Below are 25,474 nucleotides of genomic sequence, written 5' to 3'. Positions count from 1 at the left end.
TTATCTATTAATGTAAAATATAAGTAATTATTTTTAAAAAAATTAATCAGGAACACTCCGAGTTTAGTTTGTGAACAGGGGAAACCTTTTTAATATTTCTTTATTATTAAGTTATTTATTGATGTTCTTAGCATGCATAACTATTACAAAATAGCTATATCTCATTAAGTAATTCTAATTTCTCATAGACCTACTTCAAGACAAACAAAATTAGAGTTTGGATTATTTTAAATCTATCAAATTAAGTACAAGGACAACAATTTTAAAATTTATATTCGAAAGTCTCTTGTCCAATCAACGATTTTGTCGGCGTAGTAAAATTAATTTCGTATTTAAATTTTAAAGTGTTAAACGCGCTAACAAAAAGGAAATCCGACACAATTAAGCAAAGATCTGGAAGTCAAACCCGATGGCTTTTGCTAACGTCAGTCCCAGTTCATGGCGAACAGTTTCAAGTCGACGTTCAAAGGCCGTTAAATTTCTTAAAAGTGGTTGAAGACCAGAATTTTGAAGTCACGACCAGATTGGGGGGGGGTCAAAAGGCTTTCTGGTCAACCATTTCACGCGTAAATGCACAATTTGAACAGCATCCACCTCCCCTCAGAAGTAGATCAATTCCACGCTTAGGATGAGATTAGTTGTGTTTTGATTTTTCCATGGCCGACTTCACAAAGAGATAATTTTGTATCTCTCCGAGAGCAAGAAGGGAGATGGATCACCCAGCAGAACACCTTTTGTATTCTCCTATTGCACCAGATAGTCAAAAGTAATGACATTACCTACAGTATAAACGGTTACTATGAATTAATTTAAAGAGACTAGCATAGAATGAGTTCAAGTTGTATCTAACTAACCGGTGTTACTAGATTCAAATCCCAACAAAACTGGTCTAACTATAGGGATTTTTTTTATATATATTAAATATTTTATAACTCTAACTTCTTTCTTTTCTTTTATAATTCTTATTTAACATAATGATGTTATTTTAACTAACGTTGACTAAGTTACTAAAATATCTCTATCATTCCTTTTTATTTTTTATATTCCTCCACCATTGTCCTCACCTACTTCCTCCACCTTCGCCGATGTTGTCGTTGTTGTCGCTATCGCTGCCACCACTTTTCCTCATCTTCCCTTCTCCTTCTTGTTCTCATTTTTTTCTTCTTCTTCGAAAAAAAAGAAAAAGAAAAAGGCATGAATAACTTATATATTTTATAAATTATTTTGTATATTATAACGAAATATTTTTTTGCTAGTACTATCTAAGTTAATCTAGGGTGTTAAATAAGAATTCTATGGGAAAAGAAAGAGTCAGATTAGACGCATTGTGAATCACAAAATAACTAAAATATAAGATATAATTTCTAAAAATCCTTTAATTATAACACTATTAAACTTTTACTACTCTCAAAATTTATTTTATGATAAAAATAAATTAGAGATATTAAAGTGCACTAATAATTTCTTTTCATCGTATATACATATATGGGCATCTAAAATAATTTCGATCAAATTTCTAATAATCTAAATATAATAAAAATATATCTATATTTATTTATTAGGGGGGATGAGCCTAAGTACAATAAAATACGAGCATCATTATTATTTTACTAATGATTGCTCTGATCCACCTTTGCTCCTTAGATAGCACCTCCAAAATAATCCCGATAATAAACAAACTTAATTCGTATACAAATTCATACTTACGTAAACCAAAACATTCACTCACTAACGTCGTAAAATTCTCGATATACTATCAGATTGAACTGAAGCAACTTTCTTTGGGACCACCCACTATTTGAGCCACTCTCTCTAATTACTCGTGGCTCAGATAGAAAATGTTAGTATTTTGAGCCAGGATAATGCCAAAAGCACCAAAAATAATTTATAATAACAGTATATTATCCCCCCTTTGTCTATCCTCACTTTAGGTTTCGTTGAAAAATTAACAATTGAATCTAAATTGGGCCGATTCCCGGGCTTAATTAATAGCATTCACATAAAAAAAACAAATAAAAAAACTAAAATTGGATGGCTCCACCAACCAACATTAGATCCTTCGCATGTAGACATAATCAAAGGGCCCAACCCGCCCGTGCCCGGCCCGACCTGGCCCGGTTTGGACCGGGCTAAGCTCGGCCCAGACCTGGTTTAGGCTCGGCTCGGCCTGAGCTCGAACTATCCATGGGTGGCACGGGCCAGCCTTTGCCTGCCCGTTTGCTAAAGTACTTTGCCCGTCTAATTTACCATTGCTACAGTATCTTTTTTAAGTATTGTACCGTACTACCGTTTTGCATTATTTTAAGCACATCTTTAAAAAATTTTAATTTATTTTAATTATTTTTTAAATGGAGGAATATAAATATTTTTTTAAAAAATAAGCTAATAGTTAAAAAAAAAATCTAAAAATAGTTAAAATATGGGTTGGGTCGAGTGATTGGTTGGTCGGGCCGGCCCAGCTCGACCGGCTAGCCCGATCTCTCACGGGCTGACGGGCGATAACGGGCTAGCCCGACCCGAACCCGGCCCGGCCCAAGTGATTGGTGGGTCGGGCCGCGAACAAATACTTAAGCCCGGTTGGCCCGAAAAACCCAGCCTGAATCCGACCCAACCCGCCTGACGATCATGTCTATTCACATGATTCCACCTATCGAAATTGTTTCTATCTTACCGACCAACTCTAAATTTGAACCCTAAATAATACCGTAAAAAAATTATTCAAATAATATTATGAATAAATTATTTAGTAATTTAGTGGCTTAACTCAACGGCTTGACTCAGTTAATAACTTGACAGTGCGGTTGACTTAAAGAAGCAGCATGACAGCGTGATAGTTTAGAGCAGGTCTCTGCTAAAGTTTGGTGGAGCCTAAATATCTATGTATCCCGGGAGAGTTCACTCTTTATTTGAATAATAACAAAAAAAAAAGTATTATTTAGTCGAAAGCTAAGCACAAGAGGATGGATTTGTGAAAATTTGGACGTGGTAATATAAAATTTCCAACTGCTCTAGGTGGACTCTCACCTATAAAGGTTGTTGATTTGCCATCAATTAGAATCTAACCTAATCTCAGCATTCGCGAGAGAGATTGCGAAAGATCAGGTCGGACCTCCTCTCCATTGAATTGGGTATTTTGTTGATTAAAGCTCATTTTATTTAATTTTCTTTTCTTTACCTGTTTGCCTTTGGATTAGTGATTCTCTGAGTCTTCTTCGTTAGATCGTGAAATATGATGATTTTTATTGATCGGGTTTTGCCTATGGATTACATAGTGTTTTGTAAGTAAATGAGCGATTTTTGCTAGGATGGGAAGTTACTGAATTGGATTTTTTTTTTTAATTTTATTTTACCGTGAATGATATCTCTTGGTATGTTTTTTTTTGAGGGGCTTCGGTTAGATGGCAAACAGAACTCCATCAGGAGCAAAAAATTGTTTAGATCCATTATACCATCTCTTGTATGAAAGTTGGAATTTGTGTCGGTGGATCATCTTTTGTATACCATCAAACATGCTGTTGATGCAACTCTTGGTCCAATTTCTTAGGTCAGATATATATACTTTTGTTTGGTCTATCTTTCCACTGATGGAATCTATGGATCATAGGTCATGAAAAGGGAAAGTTGAGTCAGATCACAAATGATGGATCTTTTGTAAATTTTCTGTATCATGTTGTTTGACTTTGATTTATTGCTATTCTTTTTTCTCTCTCAATTGATATCCACTTATGTCATCTCTTGTTGGATAATTTTGAATAAAATGTTACGCTAATCCAGTCAGTTGGGTACTGAAAGATTTCCGTTTTTAATTTTGGTGTTATAAGACTGATAAAAAGAACTCTTTGCCTTCATGATTCTTGTTTCCACTATATGAGCCACAGGGGTTAGCTCTTGTTCTAGTGTGGTCTTATTTGTGGATCACATTCTAATATTTGCCAAACAAAATCGCAGTAGAAAATTGTCTATTACAGATGGTATCTATCATTTAAATTCTCCTTTTAAATGAGAGGATATTATTTGTCTTTGCTTCTTCAAATATTAAACCTACTATTGTGCAAAATCAGTGACATTTCCTGATACTTGTGGAACATCTTTGCCAGATACAGATGGCGACTCTAACAAGAATTGGACTTGCCGGCCTTGCTGTCATGGGCCAGAATCTTGCCCTCAACATAGCAGAAAAGGGCTTCCCCATCTCTGTCTACAATCGGACTACTTCAAAGGTCGATGAGACTGTAGAACGTGCCAAGCTGGAAGGAAACCTGCCCCTCTATGGATTCCATGATCCTGCATCCTTTATAAATTCAATCCAGAAGCCACGTGTCGTCATCATGCTCGTAAAGGCTGGAGCACCTGTGGACCAAACAATAGCAACCCTCTCCGCTCACATGGAGAAGGGTGACTGCATTATAGATGGGGGCAATGAATGGTACGAAAACACAGAGAGAAGAGAGAAGGCAATGGCTGAGCTTGGCCTTCTATATCTTGGAATGGGTGTTTCTGGAGGAGAAGAGGGTGCACGTCATGGACCATCTTTGATGCCTGGAGGGTCCATTGAGGCCTACAAGTACATTGAAGACATTCTTCTCAAAGTAGCTGCTCAAGTTCCTGACAGTGGTCCCTGTGTTACTTATATTGGTACCGGGGGGTCAGGAAATTTTGTAAAGATGGTTCACAATGGAATTGAATACGGTGATATGCAGCTGATTGCTGAAGCTTATGATGTATTGAGATCTGTCGGGAAGCTTTCTAATGATGAATTGCAACAAGTTTTTGCTGAGTGGAACAAGGGTGAGCTTCTTAGTTTCTTGATTGAGATCACAGCTGACATTTTTGGAATTAAGGATGACAAGGGGGAAGGACATTTGGTAGACAAGGTCTTGGACAAGACTGGGATGAAAGGAACTGGTAAATGGACTGTTCAACAAGCAGCTGACTTATCAGTAGCTGCTCCTACTATTGAAGCATCTTTAGATTCAAGGTTTCTCAGCGGATTAAAGGAGGAAAGAGTTGCAGCTGCTAGAGTTTTCCAATCAGGTGGTTTCACTGATATATTGAGCAGTGAGCCCGTTGACAAAGCGAAGTTGATTGATGATGTGAGACAAGCTCTTTATGCTTCAAAGATTTGCAGCTATGCACAAGGAATGAATATTATAAGAGCCAAGAGCATAGAGAAAGGATGGGGTCTCAACCTGGGTGAGCTTGCAAGGATATGGAAGGGTGGGTGCATCATCCGAGCCATCTTCTTGGATCGCATCAAGAAGGCATATGACCGAAACCCAAATCTAGCAAACCTCCTTGTGGACCCTGAATTTGCTCAGGAGATGTTAGATCGGCAAGCTGCTTGGCGGAGAATTGTTTGTCTTGCTATTAATTATGGTATTAGCACCCCAGGTATGTCAGCAAGCTTGGCTTATTTTGATAGCTACAGGCGAGAAAGGCTGCCTGCTAATCTGGTCCAAGCTCAGAGAGATTATTTTGGAGCTCATACCTATGAGAGGACTGATGTACCAGGATCATTCCACACAGAATGGTTTAAGATTGCCCAGCAGTCAAAGAACTGAGATTCTACTTAATGAGTGTAACCTGATATTTAGAACTCAAAATTTGAGATTGTCTTAATGGTTCTTAACTTCATAGCCCATGAGAACCGCCTGTTTGAATCACCTCTCTTATGGCATTGCTTCTGAAGCTTCTTGTGTTTTGGTTTCTGTATCCTGGTAGATCCTTTCCAATTCGATTCCCTAACCTGGATGACGAACTTGGGAAGTTCATTGTAGTTGTTTCAGTAATTCCTTTTGCACTATATGTAAAAATAAGAAGCATAGTCTGTTGCTTCAGCTTGCTATATCTTATCTGTTTCTGGTGACTTGAATCTTGCCATATTCAAGATGATCCTTCTATTCATTACCGTTTTCCAAAATTGTAAGTACTGCATAATTTTCTGAAATCCATAAAATAAGTCCTTTTGCTTCTATCACTTCTCAGCGATTTGTTATTTTTCCCCAAGGCCATGTACATCATTGTACTGTCAGTGTTTCAAAAGTTATTTTTGTTAAAGTAGGTTATCATGCAGTATGTTGATCTCTGCATCTTATATTATAATACATATTATAGCTTACCGGTGATTAGGCGTTCTGTTATCTGTACGTAGAGCAAGGTCAGTACAAGTCATCCAGTTAGATGCTTGATGACTAGCATGGATTAGTTTGATGAGGAAAGTGTGCATTGCCCTTCTCTTAAATCATTGAAGTTGAATCTTATGTTTAATATGCTTGTTGGAGTGGAGGATTCTAGAGGGTATATAGGGTTTTTTTAGAAGACCATAGAGAAGAGTATGTTGTCATTTAACTTGAGAATAAGTGTAGCTGCTCTGTCAGTGGCAGCAATGGTAATCTTAGTTCTGAAAAATATTATATCCCTTAAATTAAGTCTAAGAATTAGCTTTGGCTGCTGACAAATAGGTTTATGACTGCATTAATTTAGGATAGGAAGGGGTGTATATTTTTTTCCCACACTTTCGAATCTCCTGCTTTTCATTATCCATCCATAGGAAAAAAAATGACAAGAATCAAGGAAATCAACTCATTCATGTTGAGACAAATGGATAGGTCTTTTGAGATCTGACAGCATAAAATGATGGGGAGATAGATAGCACACTAAATCTTTTAAAGGAATGGAATGAGAAGAGAAAAGAGGGAAGAAATCAAAGAATGCTTTGTATTCTACTGTATTCCATCTTTCACTATACAATTGAAGTGCCAGGGATGCTGAAAGTACAGGGATAATAGTTCACAACAACCATGGATGAAAAGTTCATGACATCAACTCCTTAATTTAAGAACAGAATTAACATTACGGAACAGATTGCTGATCAGGTTATTCCACAAAAAAAAGGAAGAATTGCTCATCCCACCACATATTCACATATTTACACCTGATCAAGCTCTCTTGTCCAATCAAACAGCTCCCACTCCTGGAGGAATGTCATGAATGCTTGTTTTTGCTTCCCCACTGGCGCATGTCCTCCTCTGGCAGGCAAAACATCCCTCTGATGACATTCAACCCAAAACCATTGTTGAACTTGCTATCATCGATCACATGGACGAATCCCGCGTCTGGACTGAATTTGACATGGAAGTACGCAAAGTTTTCAGGTATTAACTTGTTGCAGATTACCACTTGTTGGGATTAGCTTCTTCATGTCATGCTGAACCCATTCTTCTCTGGCTTCATCAATTGCCTGAAGGACAGGTAAAAAAAAGGAACAATTATATAACTTATAAAGCAATGGCATTTTGCAAGTCAATTTTCTCTTCTAGTGTACACTTTCAGAGTTCTGCTCACGTACCAGGATATAAAGATTGAAAAATGACAAATTAGAGAATACATAAAAGAAAGTAAAGGATCCCTAGGTAGTAAATTTGGAGATCCAAAAGATCAATCTAAAGGGATAAATATAGAACATTATATGATTAAAACCAATCTAACAAATTGGAATTGAATGCGAGCATAGTGCAAATGCTGACCAAGTAATTAAAACAGGCACTCATTCTTCTTAACCATTAAAGAAAACTTACACACATAATAATTTACTTTGAACCAAGGACTAGATCAATATTCAAAGATGAGACACTTAAAAATTAAAATGACCTATCAGGAGAGGCAACTTGACAAGAAAAAAAAAGAGAAACATCATACTTATAGTTATAGGCTAGAATTGAGCTTCAAATCATGAAACAACTTAAAATGGCCTGGCAGGGCAAGAAAGAAAAAGAGAATACCAACATAACATGGTAATTATTTGAAGTGAATCAGGATATTATTTCCAAAAATAACTATTATGTAGCACAAATCAAGAAGAACTTCGATCAATGTAAACAAGAAATATATTCGTTTTATGTATCAACAAGAGTGAAGGACCCTAAATGCCCTTCTGAACAAACTTAAAAGGCTACAACCAATACAATATACAACTACTGTAAAATTGCTAGAAGATGACAACAAAAGATGGACTTTGCTAATCACTGCAAGAGAGAGGAAGCCCCATGCAAAGATTGGACAAATTTTGCTACAGGCAGTCAACTTAACTACAACCCTCCATGCAAAGACAAATCCAGGCATAAACCACTTGTGCCAGGGAAACCTAAAAGGTCAGTTGGAAGATGCAAAGACCTACCAATGTCACAGATATAGCATATTCATCTCAAGCCTCTCCAAAATCCCTACACATGTATATATCCAAATTAATACACAAATAAGCCAAAGCAGAATGAGAACAATTTGATATCCTACACATATGCTATTATAGAATGAGAGAATGTTCTCTAGGGCAAAAAGGAAGTAGAAGAAAATACAGTAACAAGCAAATATATAAATTTAATTGATATTTATCTTTATGTAGAAGTAACAATTCTCAATCTCCTATAAGAGCTGGTGATACACTTTGATACTATCTTTTGATACTATCTCTTTTACAAAAGAAAACTAAGTCAATGATAAAAGACCAAAAACTACATTGCGTTCTTATTTTCATAGGAGAACCTGAATGATACCAACTCTCTTCTTTTAATCAGCCATTATGCAAAACCCAAAGGGAATTGAAAAAGAAATAAAAAAAAGAAATAACCACCATAGTTCTACTGCTACTCTTTCAGCAAAGAGAGTGTACTATCTAAGATCTACTCTCATTAAGTCAGAATATCACAATGAACTTAAAGATGAGAAATTGGAAAAATTCTGGGGATGCAGATTGCAGAACACAAAGACTACTTAGAAATAATAAGAAGGATATGCTGAAAGAAATTAAGAACGACAGAACCAAAAACAAGCCAATTATGTAACAAGATCAGTGAGTATACTGAAAGTATATCTGAAAATGGAATGGTATGTAAGTAGCTTAATTGTAAAAGTTGCAGAATTCTGAGTCATAAATTCATAAAGATGTCTGAAGTGGCTAACCTTTTTGAGTACATGGGTAACTGTTCTGCAAGTTGATATGGCACAGGGATGCACTCAATCAAGCAATTCTGCGTTGCTTTGCCATGTCAATAACTGTTTCCAAAAAAACAATGCTCTTCCCTTGATTAGCGAACATCTTCAGTAGACACTTCTTAAAAGTTTCGTATTTCAACCCAAATGTGTTAGTTGACCGTTCTGGTTGCAGCCTCGTGCTGTATTGATAGAAAAATGACATTAGTCAAATCATCCTTCTACAATAAAAAGGATAACAACAAAAGAATATATGACATGTGAAAATAAAATAATCTTAGCAGACTATTCTTAGAAGGAACAGTAACTATAGAAATAAAGTAGAGAGTTTTGATTGTAGAAAACATATTAAAGGAGACCAATCAATATGATGTTTTAAGAGAAATTTTTTTAAATAACAGTTGACAAATATAGACCTAAAAGTGAAAGGTGCTGAACACTCTTTAAAGTATAAAAAAACATCGTTAATAGTAGGGCTGTCAGGCTTGACGAGCAGCTCGGGCTCGGCTCGGGCTTGGCTCGGGTGAAGCTCGAGTCCGGCTCGGCTCGATCAGAGCTGAGCCGAGCCCGAGCCATCATAATAGGCTCGAAATTAATATCGAGCCGAGCCTGAGCTGGAGCCGGCTCGCTCAGGCTCGGCTCGATAGGCTCGATAGCCTGACTCCATATGACTAAGGACACGTGGCATACAGAAATATTGCCATGTGTCCCTCACTAACTCATTCTCACCCGTAACACAATATTCATCACCTTCACCTACCCCACCCTCACCTACCCTCACCTACCCCACCCTCATTAATTACTTCACCTTTCCCATCACCACCTTCCCCATCCTCAATTCCCCCACCCCACCCTCATCTTCACTCTCACCCTCATCCACCTGATCACCTTCACTCTTCCCTCCCCGTCGGTCTCCATCGGCAACGACGGCAAGCCACCACCACGGCGCCACGCCTTCCTCTCCGTTGGCCTCCTCCTCCGTCGGCCTCCGCCTCCGTCGGCCTACTCCTCCGTCGGCCTCCGCCTCCGTCGGCCTCCTCCTCCATCGCCGTCGGCCTCCTCCTCCTCCTCCTCCTCTTCCTCCTCCGTCGCCGTCGGCCTCCTCCTCCTCCTCCTCCTCCTCCTCTTCCTCCATCCGTCTCCGACTCCTTCGGCAAGCCGCTGTCCATGTCGCCACCGCCCACGTCGCCACCGCCTCTAATCGAGCTCGAGCTTTGCTCGGGCTCGGCTCGGGCTCAGTTAGGCTCAGCTCGAGCTCGGCTCGGGTTGAGCTGAGCCGAGCCTGAGCAACATTATGAGGCTCGAAACTAATTTCGAGCCGAGCCTGAGCCAGAGCCGGCTCGCTCAGGCTCGACTCGTTTACACCCCTAGTTAATAGTCTAACCTGCAAAGGTACTTAGAGCAACTCCAACCGGGCTCCAAATTCTAAATTTGGAGCCCGATTGAGCTCCAATGGGACTCTAAAACTAGCTCCAAATTTGGAGCTAGCAATAGTGGGGCTCCAAATTTGGAGCCCCACCATAAAAATGGAGCCCGATTCTATTTGTCATTTCAACCTTTTGAAATACCAAAATTACCCAATAATTATTACATTCAATAATTTTAATTCCATTTATATCCTTTATTAAATAATTTAGTTAGTTAAACTGAGTATATAATTAGTTTTACTAATCGGTTTTTAATAAAAATAATATCATTGGAAAGGTCTCATCGAGACCTTTAAAATGACTTTAATATTAAATTATTTTTTATCTAATTTAAATTTTAAATTTTTTAATATTTATAAAAAATGAGTCTAATAAATTATGTGTCCTAAGATATAATTACTTAAAATTATTTTCAATATAAATATTAAATATTAAAATATATTAGATATGAAATACATCAAACATGAAATACATTAAAAATAAAATCGAGACCGGAACAGGTTGCTACGGAACTGGAACCGGTGGCTACGAAACCGGAACCGGTGGCTACGGAGATAACTTACCAGAATATTAAACATCTATTGTTATGTTTGGTTAATTTTTGCTTATTTTATGTAATGCAATTTTGATATTTTTAGTTAATGACATGTAATGCTTATTTCGATGTTTATTTTGTGTAATGTAATTTCGATGCGTTTAATTAAAAAATTAGTAATTTAAAATTACTTCTGAAACTATTAAATATTAGTTTTATTTTAAAGATCTCAATGAGAGTTTTCTAACAATATATTTTTTATTAAAAAATAATAACGCTAAAATGACCTATTAAGTAATTTAAAATAGCTAATATAATAATATATATTATATTATTATTTTAATATATATGGAGCCCGGTGCGTTGGAGTGCACCGGGCTCTTGCTCCATTTTTGGAGCCATATTTAGAGCCTTTGGACTCCAAATATAGAGCCACGGTTGGAGATGCTCTAATAATGCAGTGTCCGCCCACAAGAGGTTGCCTCTCGGGTAGCGGTAGATATGTGAAGTTTCCTACAGAAACAACAAGATGATTTGTCCTATATGGGCTCTCAAAGCAAAATTGGCACTATTGCTTCTGAGTTAAGAATTGCTTTCTGACACCCTGCTTCTCCTCAATGACTCTTTCTTCCTGGGTACAAATCGCTACATAGAAAGAACAGCAAGAATAAAAAAAATCACTGAATGAGAATTTGATCATTTGAACTTAAAAGGAGAAGAAGAAAATCCAAACTACTGCCTATCTATAAGATAGAAATCTTCTACAATTTTTCAATGTGATCCCCCAACAGCATGTATTTTAATAAAAACAAATCAGAAAGTCCCACCAAAAGTCTACGTATAATAGAAAAAAGAGTGAATAAAAACATAGTTTCGTATTAGACGAAATGCCTTGCCATAATTTTATCGGCCCCTCGGAACTTTCCTTCCATACGAATCCGTAACACCTTTGCAGCCAGCCGGTTTAAACTCAATCCTTCTGTATTGGAAATCTTCACCATAGTTTTGAATCTAGGGTTTGATTCTGGGAGTAAAAAATCTCACCTTTTGGGGCCAGTTCTTGGGAAGAAGAACCTCAACGGTAAATTTTCTCCTGTGCAGTTGGTTAGATTTTTGGGCGATTAGGAGGGAAGGAACACCTTCTTGTTGTTGGCCTCGAGAAATATCCGATTCCAACTCGGAGTTATTATCTATCTATATATATATATAATAATAATAATAATAATTATTATTTTGATAATATATTATATTATTATTATTCCAGTGTGAGTGACTCCAATGGGATTCCGGGTTTGGGTCTATGTCTTTTATCCGACCCGGACCCGACTCATTTGTTGCATATAAATAGAGGAGAGCCGATTCGAAGGTTGGAGGGCCGTTGTATCTGGAGAGGGATGTCCGTTGGAGGTGGTAAAGAAGAGGAGAAGAAGAAGCTCTGCTGCATCTCCCACGAGTTCTACCGGTCGGCATCACGGAACCCTAGGCGGATCGCCGTTGTTCACCCATCCGGAGGCCTCGAGAGGAACGCCGAGGAAGTTTCTTCCGCCAAAGGATCGACCTGGCCGCCGTTATACCCCGGCGACGATGTCTTCACCTGCGGCGAGATCCTCTCGGCCGTGGAATCTCTCAGCCGCCGTATCAGAAGGGTTCTTGATGGAGGCGATGATCCCGATCTTGTCCGGAAACAAGGTTAGGGTTTCTATTCTTCCTTCGTGGTTTCTTGTCTCTTCTCTTGCATGCTCGTCCAATTTAGATTATTCTCCCTTCGAGTCTCTTTTGGCCTATTCAAGCTGAGGACGATTTGTGGTGAGAAGTCTTGATTCTTGGTTTCTCTGATTCCTTCGTGGTTTCTTGTCTGTTTTCTTCTCTGTTCTTGCAAGTTAGATTCTATCAATTCGAGACGCGAGAACTGAAACACCCAAAGTAAACCGCGTGGGTAAATCCCCCCACGCGGTGTATCACATGACCTGTCAGTACAAGGATTTCACAAGGCACACAACAACACAATTTCACCATAAATAAACTCAATTATAAGAGTCCGGATACAAGTCCACAGGCCACAACAAGTCTCCCAAATATACATCCAAAATACTATGCTAAAGTCCAAAAATACAACGTGGAAAGAAAAGCGGCTACTCCTCGCTACCCGCACCTGCGTCCCTAGCTCTGAAATAATACCGCCACGAGGGGTGAGCTTACAGCCAAGGATCCATACAATCTAAAATAATGACATCGCATGTATATATCCAATGTATGCCCATATTTGCTAACATAACGATATGCTTATTGAAATGACTTACCACAATTTACTAAGTCAATGCAATTGATAAAGATTACCAATCACTATCCTGGAACATGCTAGTTCCTAAACGTATTATGATAAGTTCACACAGATATAACGTTTGAGACAATCTCTTATTCGTACACATCTCAATCATAGGTAGGTTTTACATGTTATGCATAGCAATAAAATAGCAGTTTAGTCATCTCATGTCTACCAAACCAATAATCATACTCATCATCGCACACCGAGCTATTCACCACACAGGGTAAATACTCTTAAGAAACAATCATCCATCATCTCATATATCGAGGGGTGACCGGTTGTCTGTGGCCATCAGACTCAGGACCCCGGTCGTAAGCCCATATCTCACTCTCTCTAAATCATCATCGCCTTCGGCGGGAGAATCGGGAGCCCTCGGCTCATCAACAGACGCCCTAACCCTGCGTCGTCGGGTACCGCTAGAGTTATATCCCCGCCTCACAATCATGTTCTTCTATCATCATAATCTAGTCCTAACTATGCAGTATAACTACCTGAATGCCACACAGGCTTTCCGACCTCAGGTGTAGGCCGCTAATAGTATAGTCATATAAGATACACTCTACCCTTAACCCTGAGCTGAGTGAGTAGGGGTACTGCCTAGTCAGAATTCGACTACTAATGATAGGTGGAAGTGGTGCAGTGTTTATGAGTGCATAAAGCATGTTATAGTCATCATGATCATTACATTCTACGTTCACAGCAATCATACATCTATGCAATGGTATACCATACCGGACACATGTAAAGCATTATTATACTAATGTTGATGTCACATTAACATTCTCATAATACTATGATGAACAGGTCATAAATAACTACGTATGCAAAAGATATAATAGGGAGTACCAATTGCATGCATTAATACCGACATTTCCTACAGTATCATGACAGGTATAATGACTGTAATTATGTTATTCTAGATTTGTATAACTCTACTCGTCTGGGGGGTCTCCACGGTATGGTAAAACTCGCCAGCTAGTCGGCTCCTCCGGAAGCCCAAAATCCTCCTCATTAATTATCTTATTAGCACATTTATGTTTGGTACGAGTCAAGGGTATCCTAGGAATCTTATGTTATCCCAAAATTGAGGATCAGGCTAATCAAATCAGGTGAAAATGATAAACAGGGTTATAGGGTCCAAATGGCCCCAAATGGGCTAGGCTAGAGGCAATGGGTAGGCCCAAACCCAACCCACAAAGCAATAGGGCCTTGGTGGGGGGGGGCCCGGCCACGACCCACCAAGGTTGGAATAGTGGGGCCGCATCTGCACCCCACTCCACAACGGGCTAATGGGGTGCAGACTGCAGCCCACTGCACGGCCGGGCGGGTGGGGTGGCGGCTGCGGTCCGCAGCCCACCTGCACGGCTGGTGGGCGGCTGCTCGCGGTCTGCAGCCCACCCCAACAGATTAGTGGGCTGCAAACCACTGCAGCCCACTAAGGGGGGGAAATGGGTGGGGGTTAAACCCCCACCCCACCCCGCCACCCCATCTCCTTCCACTCCCGATGGAAGGAGGGTGAGGCGGAGAGAAGCGCCCACGAGGCTGCGGGGCTGCGGCGGCGCGGCACGAGGCCGGCGGCGGCATGGGTCCGGCACAGCACGAGGCCGAGAAGGGGAAGGAAAAGGGGAGAAAGGAAGGAGGGGAGGAGAGCTTACCGGAGGGGGGGATGGTCGGCGAGCTCGGCGGCTCCGGCGGCTGCCGGCAACCACGAGAGAGAGAGAGAGAGAGAGAGAGAGAGAGAGAGAGAGAGGTAGCAAATGGAGGGGAAGGTGAGAGGCTGGAGGTGGGAGGGCTGCAGTGAGGGAAAAAAAAGATGAGGGAGATGGGGAAAGTGGCGTGCACGGCAAAGGAAGGGAAGAGGAAGAGGAAAAGGGAGGGGGCAGGGTGGCAGGCTGTCAGTTAGAGAGAGAGATTTTTTTTTTAATATATTTTGGGGTGTTACAAGAACGATTATGGTTCTTGGTAATTTCTTTGGCAAAATAGGCTCTATGGTCTTATTTTTATGAGAAAGAATATTTCCGCCCTTTTTCCGCCAAGGAAAGAACATGGAAAATTCGAGGTAGATAAAGTTCAGAATTATACTCAGAGAGGCAATGCTATTTCCCAGATATTTGGATAATTTAACGGTTTTGAGATCACATTGGAGTGCTGAAAACTAGTAATAAACTAATATCTGATAAGTCTGAGGAGCTTATTGCAAAATAGGGAATTTATAAAAATTATGTGGTACAGAGAGTATTGATAATAATTATGAAAAATAGTAGATGAATCAGCTGGCAACTTGTTGTATTCAATTGTAAGTGAAGTTTATAAAGACTTATTTAGGAAATTAGAAGACTCTCAAACTCAGTAAAAGATTACATGTTTACGCCTCCAATAGGTACTTCTACGTGAATAAGGAAATAGTTTGATGGCTGCAAGAAGACTTTATTGAATATGGTGTGTGGAATTCATATTTTGGTAAGAAGTTAATAATTAAATCCCCCTTATAAGCACCGCAGTATTTTTTTTAGCAGTCTATGAAAGAATGAACAACTCCATTCAATTTTTCATTCCTTCCTCAAATAAGTTGAAAGATCGCATATAGGAATATTTTATGATTATACTTTACCATTATGCGCTCTATGTAGCCTTCAAAAAATGTGATCTTCTCCCAATCTTGGTTCTATAGATAAGGCAGTCATTTGTTATTCTTAGTATATTTTCAATATGGAGTTCAAAACTAAACTTGCCTTATTCCCATATAGCCATTAAATCTTATGCAATACAATGCCAACTTCGAACATATTTCATAGTTGAAACCATGTGGTCATGGATTTTTATCATTACAAGTTCTTTCCTGAGTTTAGGTTCAGATTACATGAAAAATTAATTGCCATGCTGCTAGAAGTGTGTCTTCTATTTAGTTCAAGGTAGAACTAGTTGAGGAGAAAAATTTACATGGATCAAATCAAAATTTGTCCAAATGCATAAAAGGATAACAGAGGATTTTTCTTACATTTCACAGTTCAGACAATGACAAGTAGGAATATAGTAAATCACCAAATCGGTTTCAGAGGGAGCGAATCAGATGTTGGGGCACAATAAGTACTTTCTGAAAAATACTAGAAAAGTAGTACATGTAAGAGTACTTCTGAAAATTTCCAACGAGTTAATATCAACTTTCTAGAACTTGTTTCTAAACAAGGAAAATTTTCATTTCTCAATCTGCATTGTTAATTTATTTTAGTTTAAGCCATGCTTATTACTATTTCTAGATTGTGCCTTCCATTTCTCAAAGAATATGTAAAGCATCATGATTAATTGGAATCTAATAGATATGAATCTTACTTTATTTACATGAAGGTTGAAGCCAACTTTTTCCGACCGGACTTAATAGTAAAAGAGAGTAGAATTGGTCTAATTATTGGAACGAAGAGAAAAACAATCATGACAGTAAAAGAAAGAATGGAATATTTGTTGGTTAATACCTCTCAATTTGGAGCTGTTATATCAAATTGAACCATATGTCTTACCCAAGGATTCAAGTTTCGGCCGATCCCGAGTGGGATCGGCCGAAACGGATCGGGATCGGCTATAGCCGATCCCGATCCAGGCCGAAACCTGCAGGCGACTGCAGCAGGCAGCTGTCTGTTGACAGCAGTAGCTGTCAGCAGCAGCTAGAGAGAGAGGGAGAGAGAGAGAAAAAGAGGAAGGGAGAGTGAGGGAGAGAAAGGGAGAGAGAGAGTGAGAGAGATTAAAAAAAAGAGGGTATGAGAGAGAGAGAGAGGGAAAAAGGAAGAGAGAGTGAGGGAGAGGGAAAGATAAAAAAAAAAGGGTATGAGAGAGAGGAAAAAAGAAAGAGAGTGAGGGAGAGGGAAAGATTAAAAAAAAAGATGAGAAAAAGAAAGAAAGAAAGAGAGAGTGAGGGAGAGGGAAAGATTAAAAAAAAAGATGAGAAAAAGAAAGAAAGAAAGAGAGAGTGAGGGAGAGGGAAAGATTAAAAAAAAAGATGAGAAAAAGAAAGAAAGAAAAAGATAGAAAAAAAGATTGTGGGAGAGAATGAATACTTTAGACTAACAGTTAGAGTGATAGAAAAGAAGAGAGGGAGAAAAAGAGATTTTTACTTTTTAGGCTTTATATGTGAGTAATTATTATTTCTTATTTTCTTATAATTTTTTCTAAATTTTTAAAAATTTCTCAACATTTTTAATAATATTTAGAATTTTATTTAATTAAAATAGTTCGATCCGATACAGGCGGCCGATACGGCCGATACAGCCGATACGTATTGTTTTTTCGGACGGCCGATCCCAATCCCGATACCGATTTTTGGAATCTTGGTCTTACCTTGACAATAGACTCAATCAAGAATTTCTGAAAAAAGAAAATGTCAAGATCTGAACTACAGTAAATGGATATTGGATAATACCGATAAGATTTCACCCTCAAGTAATCTGATTCAACGCCATGGTTACTGGCATGGAATTTATGTGGCACAATTGCAAAAAGCCAAATCTTTTATGGTTTGTTAATGAACAGTTTACACTTTACACACTTATTGTTGAACTAGTTCTTGAGGCTTTTGATTCAAAAAAACTCCATGATTTCGAGCTTGTGATGAAAGTGTGGAACTGCTAAAATGAAACCATGGGTTGGACAGTTAAGAGAAACTTTAGAAATATAGTAGTCTGAATTGTTTTGCTTCATCACTGCTGAATGATTGGTCTAGTCATTTTATTTATCAAAAAGAAGAGAAGAATGCTTGATCTTGTAGTTGAAACTACAGGTCATTCCAGTATGTATAGGGCATCATGCTTTGGCTCAGATGCTAAAAAGGAAATTTCAAGCACTGGGACAGATCGAGTGCCTCAAATAGTGGGAGTGTATGCTCCCCCTTCGGTTGAATATATTGTTGCGGTTCTCTCAGTTCTTAGATGTGGGGAGGCATTCTTGCCATTAGATCCATTATGGTCACAGGAAAGAATACTATCAGCTGTTTCTTCTTCAAAAGCTTCTCTCATTATTATCAGTCAGATTTCTCTTTCAGAAGGAAGTCAAGGCTTCTATGCAGTTCATCAGTTTGCAGGCATGAGTACTCTCTCTGTTTTCTATTTAAATAGGAGAGCACTTGTTGAGCGGCAGCTTGATCAGTCTGATCTAGTCTGGCCATGTGAGAAAAGTAGGAAGCCACAGAAATTTTGCTACGTGATGTATACATCTGGTTCCACTGGAAAACCGAAGGGTGTCTGTGGCACAGAATCAGGTGCGATACATTCTGCATGAACCATACATATGTGTTATTTGATGTTTTGAATTTAATATGCTTTCTGTCTATGAATTGATTATACTTGTGCTTACCCTCTCCTTTATTTTGCCAACTTTTGAATTTCTTTGGATGTTCTCTCATATCTCTCTGAAGCAAGAGTGCTGTTTATATTTGCTTACCCTTTGTCCAATTGTTCTCCTTTCCATTCATACTCCTTCGTACAAGGAATTTCCATCACATTTCTTACCTAATTTTCCTTGATAGTTGTAGCTTTGATTCTTTTAATTGTTTTATAGTCCTGTAAACAATCACAAGATATGAGAAGATCTATTACAAGATATTTGTGAAGTAATTAGGACCTTTTATGGAGAAATGTATCAGCAGTCGATTGTGGGTCAATTAGCATGTGAGATTTAATAAAGATTTTTCTTTATTAAAGCAAGCTTCTTTTTTTTTATCATTCTTAAAGATTTTTGTCTGAATTATCATTTTCCTAATTTCTCGATATACTCTTCCTACTTGGCGCACATTCTCTTTGAAACACAAGTTGATGTACAGTTAGTAGATTATTATATAACTTTAAATTCACTGTAATCAGAAATCTGATTCACTTTGCTAATACATACACTAATAATTTCATAGGCATTATGCATCCCTACTGCTTCAATTTCTTGTAGGGCTGTGAAAATGAAGGCAATTACAAAGTCATCAAAAGGTACTGAAAGTGGTAAAGTGAAAACAGAGAACCAATCTTTTTTGTTGAGCTGTTTGACTGATCAATCCTGACTAATTCTCAAATATTGACTTTTGCTTGCTAGAGATCCATATTTATCCTTTTAATGTACATCGATTGATTTGAGAACACGTAACATATTTTCTACCTGCTACATAATTACAATATGTTGTACATCGATTAATGTACAAAATATTGGAGACCATTACAATATGTCTCCAATAATTTCATGCAGTAGTAAGATATTCTTCTACCTGCTACATATTTTCTAATTTTTTTTTATCTATTCATGCATCCATGCTAATTCTAGATGTCTACATATGTACATGCATTGTATATGTATGTACAGCCACATATCTGTTTGTGCAGATACATATCATCATGCAAATATGTTGTTGGATCATCCAAATTTTTGGTAAAACAATTATTCTTACAATTCATTTTCCAGATATGGCTTTACTAGAGATTTATAAATATTGCTTATTTTTTCAAAGAAAAAGCAATTTGTGACTCTTACTTCTTGCATTTATTTCTTCCTTGTTTAGGTCTTCTAAATCGCTTCTCCTGGTTGCAAGAACTTATTCCACTGTGTATGGAGGATATTTTATTGTTCAAAACATCTATCAGCTTTGTTGATCATCTTCAGGAATTCCTTTGTGCCATTTTGACTTGCACCATGCTTGTCATTCCTCCTTTTGACAAGTTAAAGACTAATCCGACATATCTGGTCAATTTTATTGAGGTAAACCACAAACATGAAGGTACTATGATAGCTGTTGGCTGTCAAAATAATTACTTAAGTGAATTCAGATAATTCTAATAATATTTTCCTTTTCTGTTGGGCTTATCTTTATAAAATAATTGCTCTTCAGTAAACGTGCATCTTGTTCTTCTCTGACAAAATTTAACTTATCTGTGTGACTATCCCTTGAGAAAAAGGAACAGATATGCACAATTAATATCATGTGAATTAGATTTTTGTTGGTGCTATGGATAATTCAACTCATCAACATATAACCAGACTATAACATAGCGTTGTTGTGTTCCATCACTTTCTGGTAATGGAGAAATTTCAAGACCCTCATTCCCATTAGGGAGACTTCCACCCTTCTCATCTTTCCTTGAAGGAAGTTCTTAGCTCTATTCCGCTTCTGATAATTGCTACAAAGGGAAGCTTAACTGATGTAGAAAGCCCATAAATAGGTTATGGTAGGAAGAAAAATGAGATGGGCAAGTAAAATGAAGGTTTCAAAACTCGATATCGGAATCGGGATTGCTATTCAGAAAAATGATACGTATCGGCTGCCCATATCTGATTGGATTATTTTTTAATTATATAATTTTTAAATATTACTTAAAAATCCGAAAAAAATTTCTATAAATTTAAAAAAATGATAAGAAAATAATAATTATTTATATATAAAGTCTAAAAACTAAAAATTACATTAACTTATTCAAAACTTGGATGAATATTGAGTTGACTTTTTCTTTTCTTTCCTCTTCTCTCTCTCTCTTCCTTCTTTACTCTATTATTGTCAAGGCAAATTTATTTTTTTCTAATTTTTTTTCTTTCTTTTCTCTACCTTCTCTCTCTCTTATTGCCACAAGACACTTTTTTTATTTCTTCTCTCTCCTCTTTTTCTCTCTTCCTCCCTCTCTTATTGTCGCAAGGTAATTTTTTTTTTTCTCTAATTTTTTTTTTATTTCTTCTCTCCCTTCTCTTTCCCTCTCAAACTTGTCCTCCCTCTCTCGCTCTGTTACTCCCTCTCAACCTCTTTCTTCCTCTCTCTTTCACTCTCTCTCTCTCTCACTCTCCACTCTCTATCTCCACTCTCTATCAAGTCTAGAGATTGTAGTATCATCAAAGCTCAGAGTCTTACTTGATCTAGCTCCTATCTTGGCTAGAACCTCAAATATCCAATATCTGGGTAGCAAGTTGACGATCCTTAGCCAAACAGGTGTAGACTTGATGATCTCCTCTGAGGCTTGAAAATTTGGCTTCCAAGTTAATGAGATTTAGAACCTGCCCCTTTATGCTCGGTGTCCCCTCAATTAGGGCTCTGACTATGTCGTCCTCCAAGGATAGCCGGAATAGGTAAAAGCCTGCCTGCATATTGGAGGCCAGAAACAAACCCAATACTGATCATATTTAAGCAAGACTACTTGCAGCTCCTCAATAGGAACATGTCTTCCTAAGAACTTGCTATATAAGCCAAACTTTCATTCCTCTCAGCTATTTTGCAACACATTAGGATCAACCTCAACCCACTCTTCATCGTCAACCACAATCATGTCCAGGATATGCTTGAGGGATTTTTCTAGGCCTTCTCAGAGCCAAGCTTGTGCTTAATGTTGGCTTGACTATTCCCCTTCACCACTTGAGCCATGTTCCAGGGCAAGAACAAGCTGGAATGGCACCCTCAACCTCATCAAGCTTCCCCATCTTTGTCATAGAAGCATAGTCATCGCTCGGATATGGAGGTTTCGGCAGAGTCGGATTGGGGAACTTGAAGCCTCACCCATGAATCAGGAGGAAGACAACCTTGACCTTGACCTAGCAGAGCGCCCAGACCTTTCAGCAAACCTCCACCAACATAGACGTGTTCATCTACCGTCTAAATTAATCTTCTTACCTTCCTCTTAATTCCTGCAATGATATTTTTGAAAGTGTTCCATCCAATTTGAGTTTCATATAGGAAAAGAGAAACATTTTCAAGAAAATTTACATAATCTTCAACTGCAAGATGTTCCAAGATTTTGATACTAATGCAACTCAGATGCTGCCAACTCAGGGGCCCCCATATTCCTTGTTGCAGCAGTTAGCTTGTGATATTTGGTGCAATCATCATTCTTAATATGACACTGGTGTGGCGTCTTAGTTTAAACAATTGTACACATCATTTTCTTGTTTGCTGTGACCCATGGCATAATTAAATTTCATCCTTTTTCCAGGCATACGGTATTTCAAGGCTGACTACTGTCCCATCATTGATAAAGGCACTTCTTCCTTTGTTGGAGAGATCCTTTTCTCGAAGTTATAACTGTATAAAACTCATAATTCTTAGTGGGGAGATTCTATCTATATCTTTATGGAGAAGTCTCTATAAAATTCTGCCAGAAACTACCATGCTGAACTTGTATGGAAGTACAGAGGTTAGAACTAATCTTTTTGCAGGTTAAACTTTGTCTGATGTTATATTCATGTCTTATTATGAGAATCTTGCAGTTCCATAAGAGCATTACTTTTCTGGTCTTGCTTTTTTGTATGTGATACGCTCAATTGGCCTATGTTTTACATAGATATTTATGCCTAATGTTATGATTGCAAATTGTAAATAAATGGCATAATGTCCAATTACTTGCCTGATTATGAATACATATGAACAAGGAGTGATGATAATAGGAATATGTTAATTATAAACTAGCAAAGACATCAATTGACTAAAGTAATTCTTTTTATTTGGTAAACGACTGAACTCTTAACTAAAGAAGCAGAAATCTGCAGACATAGTCAGCAGATCAAAGGGATGGATTCTGGAAGGGAAGAAAGAAAAGAAGAGGGATTCTAAAGAGGAACTTGTGAGAGCTTTAGAGAAATAAGAAGAAACGATCTCCCACTAGGCCTTTTTATTTTTTATATTTTTCTTAAAAAGCAATCACATTGCCTTATTGAAGCCCAATAGTTGCTGACATTATTAGCAAGTCTATAAAGGGTAAGCTGTAGGCAACCTTACCATCATTACTTGAGGGTCTATTTCCGTGGCTTGAACCGTGACATCCTGGTTGCGAGGAGGTGTATGTTTTACTGTCACACCAAATGATGCCATTTGGATGCTCCATTTGATGTTTGTGTTAAAATATGAAAGCTGATGAGAGAAAGGATTTTTGAAACTGGTATCTGATGACATGTTGAACTCACATGAGAAATATGAGTAAAATGATGATCTTATTCAGCAGGCATTAGAACTGTGGAATTGATGTTAGAGCTTATGTTTATCGATGTAAATTCTGTATGACTGCAGTAGTCATTAGTTACTGCTATACGGTTAATATCGGCTTACCTTCTAGATTTGGTATGTTACCTTTTTCCTGCCTGATAAGATATGTTCAGTCACAGGTGCACTTCATTGGTGCCACTGATGTAAAGTTGTTTTTCCATGAAGGTTAAAAGTGTCCTTGCCATTACTTTATACCATCCTGTAATGAATAAAATAAAGGATTGCTGTGCCGGTACCCTGTCGGCACGGCACAAGGTTTTGCTAGTGTGGCATACTTGCACATTTCTAATATACTTTTTAGGGTCTTATACATATTTTTAATTTGAACATATATATGTATATATATGTATATGTATATATATTAAAACCTATATTGTAAAATTTGGATTTAAATCAAAGGAGTTAATCTAATATGTTCCTAAAGAATTTTGCTGCCACTCAGTAAAATTTGGATGAAGTTGATATATTAATTTTGATTTTTTAAAAAAAATTTGGGGCTAGACCTATGTAGAATTTTTTTTTTCCACAAATGATGGATCTAGCAACAAAGCTACTATATCTATTATTTGTACACCTTAAATTAGTTTTTAAAATGTAAAATAAAAGTAATACTTAAGATAATGAAAGAAAAATTTACCTTTCTATGCGATCGGAAGAAGAAATCTTAAATTCCTTCAGAATCTCCTCTATTTCTCCTCTCTTTCTCCTTCTCTAACTTCAACCTTTTTTATTTGAAAGTGGGTTGCTAAAGAGGCTCATTTTATTAGCTGTTAACCCTCTAAAATTTGAATGTGGAAGTCTCATTCTAGGCAAAAATATGAGAGTGGATTGCCATGAAAATTGTAGACCATCTAGTGGGTTGTATTATTGACTTTACTGTTTACAAAATATATAGTCTTATGCATCCCACTAGCAAGTGGCAACCCTTCAAATAATTACTCTAGATATGAGGAACTATGAGAAGGAGAGAGGTTAGGACCTCTGATACAAGGTTTGCTCTTCATCTCTGACTTTGAGGCACTATACATCAACGAGCCAAATGAAAACAATACCTTCTCTCTACAAAGTCAAAGAGCCACATGAAAACATTCCGATAATAGTCTAAATGTAATGTAGAATGCTCCTGCTTGAGATTTAAAAGATAGTACAATGCATGTTGTGCATCTGTTTAATTCCCCCTCCTGTATAAGTTGATCAATTCTACCCAGTAAATACTTAATAGTGATTGCATCTTTTGTTGGTTCTTTTCTTGTAAATCATGCTAGATATTGCTACAAGTAAACTGGTGCACTGCAAACATATTATGGATGATCAGGTATCATTGTTTTTATTTTATTTTTCCTTAATAATTGCCCATTATTTTCAGGTTTCCGGTGACTGCACATATTTTGATTGCAAATGTTTACCTAGGATTTTAGAAGCTGAGGCACTAACTAGTGTGCCTATTGGAGTTCCTATTTCTAATTGCAATGTTCTTCTTGTTGCTGAACCTGATAGACCTTATGAAGGTGAAATATATGTTGGTGGAGCCTGTTTATTTGCAGGATACTTAGCTGATCCTGGAGATGATTATCCTGCAGAAGGCACTGGTGCTCCATTATGCTTCAAAACTGGTGACTTTGCCAGGAGTTTGCAAAGTGGCGAACTTGTTTTCCTTGGGAGGAAGGACCGCATCATTAAAATCAATGGCCAACGTGTTGCAATGGAGGAGGTTGAAGAAACCCTAAGGGAACATCCTGAAATCAGTGATGCTGCTGTAATTTTTCATGTAAATGATGGGACACCCTCCCATCTCAAGGCATACTTTGTGAGGAAAACTAATGTGGAACTTGGGAAAGAGATTAAGCAATTTACGCAAGGAAATCCGATTGAAGATATAATATCATCTGTTAGAATTTGGCTGATTACGAGACTTCCACCAGTTATGGTTCCTAGCTATTATTTCTGTGTTGATTCATTCCCTGTATCTTCTTCTGGAAAATTAGATTATGCCAAGTTATCAGGCCCCAAGTATACACGGAAGAGGCCGATGAGTGATCCAGAGAACAGTTTGGCTGATGTGCATCTGCAAATAATCAAAAAGGTTTTGTTATTTATTATCTTGTAAATAGTATCCATTAGAGAATTCTTGCTTCCGCAATAACAACAGATTAGTCATTATAAAATGCTGAGTTCTTGCTTTACAAATTATATTTATGCAGCTATCACTCGTTCTTTTC

The 25,474-nt window shown here is 37.8% G+C and overlaps 2 protein-coding genes and 1 long non-coding RNA gene across 17 annotated transcripts in view; 2 read left to right on the top strand and 1 right to left on the bottom strand.

Annotated features, from left to right (window-relative positions):
- The first annotated feature begins 2,959 nt into the window (after positions 1-2,959).
- On the top strand, positions 2,960-5,845 carry LOC140788548 (6-phosphogluconate dehydrogenase, decarboxylating 1). Of its 2 annotated transcripts, none has more exons than XM_073137824.1 (2): positions 2,960-3,102; positions 4,098-5,845. In XM_073137824.1, the coding sequence occupies exon 2, from the start codon at positions 4,104-4,106 to the stop codon at positions 5,559-5,561; it is 1,458 nt and encodes a 485-aa protein (XP_072993925.1). In that variant the 5' UTR covers positions 2,960-3,102; positions 4,098-4,103; the 3' UTR covers positions 5,562-5,845. The 2 variants fall into 2 exon arrangements, with proteins under 2 accessions (XP_072993925.1, XP_072993924.1); XM_073137823.1 differs by having other exon boundaries at positions 2,963-3,128.
- Positions 5,846-6,693: 848 nt separating this feature from the next.
- On the bottom strand, positions 6,694-12,136 carry LOC140789287 (uncharacterized). Of its 2 annotated transcripts, none has more exons than XR_012109145.1 (3): positions 11,847-12,136; positions 8,959-9,170; positions 6,694-7,240 (listed from the first exon to the last, which is right to left on the bottom strand). It is a non-coding gene; the product is annotated as an uncharacterized lncRNA (long non-coding RNA). The 2 variants fall into 2 exon arrangements; XR_012109144.1 differs by having other exon boundaries at positions 11,995-12,133.
- The window catches only part of LOC140789286 (putative acyl-activating enzyme 19), a 26,721-nt gene continuing 13,339 nt past the window's right edge, over positions 12,093-25,474 (top strand). For 12 of the 13 annotated variants that reach the window (XM_073138934.1, XM_073138935.1, XM_073138930.1 and 9 more), the window contains exons 1-5: positions 12,093-12,639; positions 18,045-18,521; positions 19,803-19,999; positions 22,210-22,410; positions 24,622-25,338. In XM_073138934.1, the coding sequence (XP_072995035.1) occupies positions 12,345-12,639; positions 18,045-18,521; positions 19,803-19,999; positions 22,210-22,410; positions 24,622-25,338 (1,887 nt within the window). In that variant the 5' untranslated portion in view covers positions 12,093-12,344. The remainder of the gene's footprint in view (positions 12,640-18,044; positions 18,522-19,802; positions 20,000-22,209; positions 22,411-24,621; positions 25,339-25,474) is intronic. The other variant, XM_073138931.1, reaches the window with a different exon arrangement.

This window comes from Typha latifolia, chromosome 5, assembly GCF_019914945.1.
Source record: "Typha latifolia isolate L0001 chromosome 5, TyphaL0001v2, whole genome shotgun sequence".
Lineage (NCBI taxonomy): Eukaryota > Viridiplantae > Streptophyta > Magnoliopsida > Poales > Typhaceae > Typha > Typha latifolia.
This window is presented reverse-complemented; position numbering and strand designations above follow the sequence as displayed.